We start from the raw sequence: 9186 nt of genomic DNA, 5'->3' as shown, positions 1-9186 counted from the left end.
TTTTAGAGGTTGATAACATGTGATGGTGCATACTTAGATGTTTTATTGAGTGATTAACTTGTTAAACAGATTGTTTGTTTAAAGGAAGTTATTACAATGACAGAATGATTTCATAATGAATATTGAATGAGCACTGAATGATTACGAAAAGAAATGTTTGGAGAACAAGCTCCTTATAATATTACATACCAGTGTCCATAAAAAAAAAAAAAAAAAAAAAAAAAAAAAAGAGAAGGGAATTTGTTGCATAAAGAGATACGTGGTAATGATGAGCAGATGATTCCTCAGAGCTGCTCCAGGAAGATTATTTCTGCACAGAGAAAACCTAGTATGAGCATAATCGTATATTTATATAATTGAATTATCAAAGAGAATATTTATTTCTAATGAGGTACCTGACTAGAGCGTGTGCGGAGAGACTTGCAACACCCCTGAACATCGACCCGGAGTTTTTCGTGCTGTCGCTGGAGACGTTCGGTATTCTTCTCCATTTCTAGCATCTTTGGTCCCAAGTATTCTGCGTAAGATAACACCATCTTTTTCAGCTGAGTATTCTCCTGCTTCAAATCCACGTGTTTTCGTTTGTAGTATTTGAGCAGTCGCTGTAAGACCCCGATTTGGTTTCTTGAGACTTTCAGCTCAACATTTCTGGCACTCAAACGTTGTGCCATGTCAGAAACTGAAGCAGCACCTTGGATACTGAATGCCAATGAGTTATTAATAGCATCAGTATCCGACCTATCAGCTAAGAACGTTTGATCCCGTGGAATTACGAAACCTTTGGCCACTGCTACAGCAGTAGAATCATGGAGCATGACAGAATCGTGAATAGTGATAGGACGATTGTCAAAGACAAAAGTTGGCTGCCATACGTTAGGATATGCAGCAGGTTCATTAGGGTGTGTAACAGGTACGACGGGATGAATAGCAGACACTTCAGGGGGAACAACAGGCACATCCGGTTGCACGTCAGGCATAACAATGGGTTGTGCTGCAGGAGCAACATTCAAATCGAAGTTGTTAACGGATGATGATGATGCTCCCATATTTAGGAGAGTAAGGAAAAATAGTTGAGAATACGAAGAAATTGGGAGAGATGAAGTACTGAGAAGAGACTAAGCGTTAGGAACTGAAGAAATTTTTTGAAGTTTCTGGAAGTAGCAGACGAGTGGCTTTAAAGGAATTTTTCACTTCAGGTGAAATAAACAGTAAACAACAAAGCGTTAGGCGACCTCGGGCCACGATGGAAATTTTGTCAAAAGATCCCGTGGAAGTAGGATCTTGTCTCCTGTCATAAATTCGACTGAGCTCATTTTTCAAACCCACTGTTCAATCAACGACTTCAAATACCATGCGTGGGCAACTGAATGAATTGTCATGCCAACGCGCACCACGCGCTCGTTCATTATCCAGAAACCCTTCCTATAAATTCACACCTCTTTCTCCATTGCAACACATGCCTTCTGATCATACCCCTTCGCCTGAAATCTTCTAATAGCCTTCCATACAATGAAAGCTCGACTTTTCCTCCTAGTTGAGCGTATCCTCAAGAGAGAAAAAATGCAAGCATCACGATTTGATTCACAAACCCAACTCCTTATACTCTCAGTAGTAAACCATTGAAGCAAGATTATCGTTGATCATGTCCTGAGGAAGCAAGATTATCCTTGATCATGCTTCTCAGGCTAAATATCTCTCTTTTCTTCTCAGTCTTCGTAAATGACAGAAGAGAGAGAGCATCCGATGTGGGTATTTTGAAAGTCTCACATACATGCCATGTCCTGAAATACTTTTCAAATCTTCATTTCTAGAAAGCAACAGGACTATCTTTCTCTCTTTCTCTTCTTGACCTTGCAAGACCCAAGGGAGAGAAATTATAGCATGTGTACTTTGGAACTTCCAGCCTGGAAACTTACCCATATCCTACTTTGCTTGCTTATCAATTTCATCTCTAGAACGCAGCAAGCACAATATGTATTAGTCAAGAATGGATGAGAATCTTACATTTGATGTAATCGTGTATTTCATTTGAGTTGAAATCATAATTACGAGTTTCTATTATTGAGTTATGACTTATCAAGTAAAGATGTAATACTGAAAGATTTTCGCTGATATTGTAGCATCAACACAAAAGTTGGGATGAGAAAATAGAAACGGTTGTGTATTTAGAATGAATCGAATTATGATGTCATTTCTGAGGTATATTCATGTAATGATGTTTTTGGAAAATATAAACTGTAGAATGTTGGTGCTATTTACTTTTATAGGTTTATGATGGTGAAAAGTTAATAATTATTAGAGCATCATATTAAAATTTCGTATGCATGATTTGGAATACTGAGATACTAAAGAGAATATAGGCGGGGATGATTTTTACACCTTTTTGATAAGATTGATTAAATTAGATCGAGAGAATTATTGCAGGCTTGAAATGAGGACTATGATGTTTGGAGGTATAAACTATTGATCACATGATTTATTAATTTGATGTTTAAACCTTGATTGTAGACTGTTGATGAATAATTCGATTGTTGTTATTGAGGTTGGAAAGAAACAATGGAAAAGATTTTGAGGTAAGATTTTAGTGTGAATTGATGAATGATTGCAGAAATTGAGACTTTAGACTGTGAATAAGATTTACTCATAGAAGAAGGAGATGGAATTTCAATATGATAAAAGAGAGTAAGCTTTGATGAAGGATTGAAAGGAATATTATCTGAATCCCTCAACTTGAAGATTGGACGATAATATTATAGGTTTTAATTTCGAGGACGAAATTCTAATAAGGAGGGAAGATTGTAGTGTCCCAGAATTTTCAAAGCTATTTAAATAGATTATTTTGATAATGATGTTATTTTAATATCCATTGTAGCTAAGGATTTTAATTCTTGAGAAATTTATGAGAGTGGTAATTAGAGAATGGTAATTGGTGAAATAGTAAAATGAGGGTATAATTGTAAATTGAAGATAGAATGAGGGTATAATTGTAAATTGAAGATAGAATGAGGGTATAATTGTAAATTGAAGGTAGAATAGTATAGGGTTGGTGAAATAGTATAGGGTTGGTGAAATAGTATAGGATTGGTGAAATAGTAAAATGAGGGTATAATTGTAAATTGAAGATAGAATGAGGGTATAATTGTAAATTGAAGGTAGAATAGTATAGGGTTGGTGGAATAGTATAGGGTTGGTGGAATAGTATAGGGTTGGTGAAATAGTAAAATGAGGGTATAATTGTAAATTGAAGGTAGAATAGTGTTTGATTTTCTCCTATAAATAGAGCTCTTCTCCTTCAGTATTTTCACCACTCATCTCCTCTCCCATCTCTTGCATATATTCTTCCTTCTTCCGCTTTTTACTCGGACTTTCTTCTTTCTAAGAGTGTTTACTCAGAACAGAGAGAGAAAGGGCGAGACCAAGCGCTACAAGAAAGAAAGAACACAAGAGATAGCGGACTTTAGAAAGTAGTTTCAAAAGATATACTAGTGGTGTTAGTCATATTGGAGCAACTAGATTCCTTCATACCACTTCTAGCTTCAGTCTAGAGGTAAGTAAATTCACTACCCCTTCTAAAATTACTTCATGTCATGCTATTTATATATTCTTGTATCAAGCTGTAAATGATTATTTTATTTACCTGTCATGGAGATATGTTGCATGCATGAAGGATTTCTAAAAGAATTATTTAGAAAGTTTATATTTCTTTAAATGCTTTTTAAGCACAACAAGTTTATATTTGGAAAAGTTTCCATTTTAAGAAAAGAAAGTTGAGAAATGATGATGATTATAAGAAAGAAAAAAAGATGATAAACCCTCCAACATGTTGCCCTAAGATGCATCAAAAGAAGTACAAAGAAAAGTACAAGAGATGAGATAAATGTTTATGAAATGAGGGCACATGTATGGAGGAGAGTATTTTGGCCCCAAGATAAGATAAGATGAGAGTTCGGTACCGATACTCGGATGGAGGCGAAACCACTGAAGGAGGCTATGCCAGAAGGTGGTATTCCATCAACTAGACCGTTGAGTGCACCAAGAAAGAGTTGATTGACGGTCGGGCATGGCTGTGGCCACAGTTCAGTGCCATGGTCACAAGGACCCGCAACCCTCGTGCACAGGGGTAATAGTGTACATGGGCCTTATTATGAGAAAATGATACTATATTTTCAACGATGATATGCTATGATGATTTACAAAGATTATTTATAATGATGCATTATGATGATGATTTATAAAGATGCATTATGATGATGATTTATAAAGATGATTTACAACGATGATCTATTACTAGATGTAATAGTATGTATATGTTACGGGAGATGCAACCGTACATACAGATATTATTATGGCTAGAATTATATTTATTTGCGAAAACGATTTTCAAAACTGAGAACAAGGAGAAACTATTTATGGTTGTGAATTTTACTTGCTGGGCCCCCTTTGGGCTCATTCAGTTTTATTTCTTGTTTTCAGGTAGAAAGGATGCTGGAATAGGAGGCCGGAATGGGGTGGGAATAATTATTAATTTTCAAAGTCTTTTCATATAAGTTATTGTAATGATATGATATTCCGCAACTAAAGTTTAATGTTTTCTAATTCCGCTTGTAATAAAATCTCTTGAAAAAATGTTTTACGCATTTATTGTATCTTTTAAAATCAAGTACTCTGATAGACCTTATAGATCTTTGCAAGAATTTTTGTTGAAAAAGAAGAAAAGTGGCAAACTCAGTCTTAACGGACTGGGGATGTTACATACGTCCATCTCTGCGCACATCCTGTTAAGTATGTCCATCGCAGCCTCAACAAGGTCCTCCCCCTTTGCGCTAGATGCACATGACCTTCTCGATACGCCTTCCCTGATATTATGAACCTCGTCCAACATATCATCCAGCCGGAGTTTGAAACTCTTAACTTCTTTGTCCTCTATGGACGCACGCTTATTGGCACGTGAGTCACGTAACCCACTATGTGATACTTTTCGCTTTCCTTTGGACTTGGACGGACCTTTTGGTGCCGATGCACCGCCACCATCTAACAGGTCAATGACTGGCACTGGGGTATTAAGGTCGAACCCGTTATCCCCCTTGTCTGAATTAGGTGGGGTGATAGTACTTGCATGGCCATACTCCTCTGTAGCAGTTATTTTAACAAATATAATGCAAAGGAGATCATAGTATGGTGGTCCACCACCTCTAAAACGCCAGCACTTCTCATGGTGTTCCTGCAAAATTTTACGTCGATGGTCAGCTGCAAATAAGTAGTTGAGATTTTTAAAATTTGTAATGGAATGTGCGAAAGGAGATGAAAGACATACATATTTCAGCCGTTCCCACTGTGCATCCGATGTAGATACCACGTTGGTCACTGGATCCCAGCCAAAACCCGTGATAAAATCCCCTTTCAAAAGTGCTGAGAAATCCGTGTAATTAGCTTTAAACTTTTTAATTTTATTCTTCACTTGCTTGGATGTGAATTTGTGTGGATGAATAAGGCCATTCAGCATGTTTGTGATCTCATTGACGAATGTTGGAGGGTATGAGGATTTTACGCCAATGTTTGCCTTGTCCAGCAGAATATATACCAATTGATGTTCATGGACAGGAAACCATTTGGCAACCTCTTTTGGTGCGCGCTTATTGCATTGGGCTGGGTGCTTACGGGGTGATTTGCAAGGCATCCTGTGCATGGACATCTATGGGATAGTGTGATAAGTGTAAATATATTGTAGACAGTGCATGAGATGACACTATACGTTACTGTAGTAATACTAATTATTCAAAACAGAATACGGTAACATGTACCTCAGCAAAAGCAAGAAGTATCATGATAATGCAATGTATAAGTAATGTATTTAATGGACTATTAAAAATCATACCTTTGAGATTGCTTTTTGTGGTCGTAACACAGTCGATTCAGATGGTATAGAGGTAGCTGATTTGTCCTTCACCAATGATCAAAGGAAATACCCCACATGCTACAACATGACAAAAACCAGGACGATATCGTGCATTAACAAACAAGAAACTTCAAAATACCAATTCACATTAATAGACAAGAAACTAAAAAACTGCCAATTGACATTAACGTTTGAGAAACTAAGAAGACCAATGCACAGTAACGAATAAGAAACTCAAAAAATACCAATTAACACTAACGGACAAGAAACCTAAAAATACCAATTAACACTATAGCAAACTACAAATACCAATTCATATTAACGAACTAAGAATATACAACATTGAAAAAATATCAATAATGAATAACAAACTAAGAATATTAATGCACAGTAACGAACACGAAACTAAAAATTACAAATTAGTTTGTCTAATCAATGGAGCTCCACCCCTTAACATATAGATGCATATATATTACAGGACTTCCATGAGAATCAAAACCAAAGTGCTTTTATGTATATAATTCAATTCAATTAAGCTCTAACCTTGGTTGATGATCTGGTCCGTGGGGGTGGTCTGCCCAGTTCTGTCGAGCCCCCTAGTTGCATACTACAAAAATGAGGTAGTGCTATTGAGATGGTATGAGAGGAAGAATAAATTTTCCTTGTGGATGGGCTGACTGTAAGCAGGAAGAATACAAACAATGTTTTGTAAGACGAAAACTCACCGACGGTACAAAGGTTCTTAATTGGAACCCAAGGACCAAGCCGATGCAAGAGGGCGTTGCAGATTTTGTCCCCGAGATGCTGTGGAAGCCATAGAATCACGTTCGCAACGCACACACTGTTCGTCAGAAAACAGAGTGCACCCACAGAAAAGGTGGGTTCAAAGAAGAAAAAGACGGTGGGTTGGCTAGGCTGCGTTTGTTGGTTGGGGGTGGGTTCGCTGGTTTATCAATAGCTAATAAACAAATAATTATAAGCCAAGTTTGAAGCTGCACATGAACGGCTTGGCTCACTTGCGGCCTGATTCATTCTTCATCAATAACAATCTACAGAAATAGACAAACAAGCGTAGTATCAATAACCACTTAGCGTGGAAATGCTTGGTCCAACACAATTCAATAATAGACACTAGGATACCAAACAGATATGCAATCATCCCTACTCATTCATGACAATTTAAAAGATAGCCTAATTGTCGGTCGAATGTGAAACTAAGCTACTTTAACTACCATGAAACTCGCTGGAGGAATGCTCACATACATGTAATTATTTTTTGTGCCCAATTGCAACTTTAATTCATGAGAGTTCATTGATGAATGCAGAAAACAGGGCATACATACATGTCTGTAAAAGATTTACAATATATGTAGTTTTTAAAACCATTTAGATTTTGTCTATATTTTTTCATAAAAAATAGAGAAAGTGAAATGAAATCATTGAAAAAATTACAGTAAATTACAGTACGTAGTTCGACGTGTCAGTATAACTACTTGCAAATTTTTTACTATTTACTATTTAGTCCATAAAATGAAGGGCACTTATATATAAGTTGTCGTGCAATCCATGTTATTAATTTACAAAGCATATATTGAAATGGGTCCTAAAGCTTTAAGGTGGTCTCTTATGTTACAAATGAGAGAAGGAGAGAGAGGCTGTAACTTTTAAGTTACCTTCCCTATAAACATGTCGAATCCTCCATTAGGTGATCAATTATACGATATTTATGTACGTAAGACTTCCAATAAATAATTAAATTTGACTTTGATCAGTGACACTTAACGATTAATTATCAAGTCGAAAACAGACGACGAGAAATGACTACTAACAGCTGGAAGATGCAAATAAAAGTGAGCCAGTAGGAATAGCTATGTAGCCATTTCTATTATAAAAATACTAGAGATACTAAATCTTTTACTAACAAAAGCTTTATTAAATTGATGTGTAACTCATTCATTGTTACTCATTACATTTATCTTAATTAATTCTTTTATTTTTCTTCACGCATAAGTATATATATATATTGATTTGTTTTTTTTTTTAAATGGACATTTGGATCCTCTAGTTTCTACTACAAGACGGCCAAAATTTTATAATCTATGGTCTCTCCAACTTTTAAAAAAAAATTGTGGGCTATTTAAATTCAATAACTTAGATAATTGGATCTTGACATTGATGATAAAAAAGATATAATATGAAGTTACGGTAAATCTTAGATTTAATTCATTCAATCAAATAATAGACGTATAGAGATTCAGGGGCTTAAGTAGCACTAATAAGATTTTTTTTTTTAATCAAATAAAAATATTTGGAGTAGTATAATTTATACCACAATATATATATAGTTCATTATTAATAAAACAATTAACAATATATAATTAATAAGCCAACTACTAATTAATTAAAATTTTTACTTTAATTGTTTTATTAATTATACTTCTGTGTTAACTTGTAAAAAAAGCTTTATTTTGTAGAAACGATAGCACGCCAAACAATACTAATTACACTATTATGAATAAGGCTTAAATATGATTGTTTCAGAATTGTTCAAATTGGCAAATTCAAGAACAAGAAATAGCCAAATACAGTATAATGAATGAACAATAACAGAATTTGATGAGAAAAAAAATCTTGGCTGACCTTGAAAACGGTGGATGAGAAAATTTGCACTGCACTGATACCCGCTAGTGGAGGAGAGAGGGGTCAATAGAGAAATGCTTTCTGGGTGTGTGACAAAATGGAAAATGGAAGGGGTTTGGGGAAGAAAATATGATTTGAAGGTGGGATGTATACAAAGGAAGAAGAAATTTTCTTGAAAAAGAAGTGGGAGAAAATACGAGTTATTTGCAGCAGAAAAGTTGTTAATTTTTTTTCTTTTTTGTTGAAAGACAAAGTGAAGTTAGTGAGGCTGTACATGGTTAGGTTAGTTGTCCATTGTTTACTTGTTGGGGTATGTGACAGTGTGAATGATTTGAGTTTTTATTGAAAACTGCGTAGACTTTTGTGCATTTGTTGCACATCTGAGAACGGTATTGTAGCTAAAACAGTGTCATTCCAGCTACAGTACCGTTCCGGCCTTTAGGCAAACAGGGCCGAAAGGTTTTTCCATATCATGCTGAGCTGAACCTCGCACATTTGTCAAACAGGAAAATGACAATAGTTGTCATCCATTACCAACTTTGGATAATAAAATAGTAATCTGCATACATTATACAACACTCGTTTTGCAATACGATGATATAACACGATAAAAATATATATATATATCCTTTTGGTTAAAAAGTTTAAAA

General features: G+C 35.4%; 1 protein-coding gene across 1 annotated transcript; it reads right to left on the bottom strand.

Moving 5' to 3' along the window:
- Positions 1-240: 240 nt before the first annotated feature.
- On the bottom strand, positions 241-983 carry LOC132173317 (uncharacterized). Its single transcript, XM_059584780.1, has 2 exons — positions 396-983; positions 241-310 (listed from the first exon to the last, which is right to left on the bottom strand). Exons 1-2 carry the CDS (start codon positions 975-977, stop codon positions 305-307), a joined length of 588 nt encoding a protein of 195 aa, XP_059440763.1. The 5' UTR covers positions 978-983; the 3' UTR covers positions 241-304.
- Positions 984-9186: the final 8203 nt, after the last annotated feature.

The sequence above is a fragment of the Corylus avellana genome, chromosome ca3 (assembly GCF_901000735.1).
Source record: "Corylus avellana chromosome ca3, CavTom2PMs-1.0".
Classification (NCBI taxonomy): Eukaryota; Viridiplantae; Streptophyta; class Magnoliopsida; order Fagales; family Betulaceae; genus Corylus; species Corylus avellana.
Note: the sequence above shows the minus strand (reverse complement) of the source record. Positions and strands in the feature narration are given on the sequence as shown.

What these genes read in the sequence shown, in the direction of transcription:
- LOC132173317 (XM_059584780.1), bottom strand. Translation starts at nt 977, where the DNA reads ATGCCTGACGTGCAACCGGATGTGCCTGTTGTTCCCCCTGAAGTGTCT.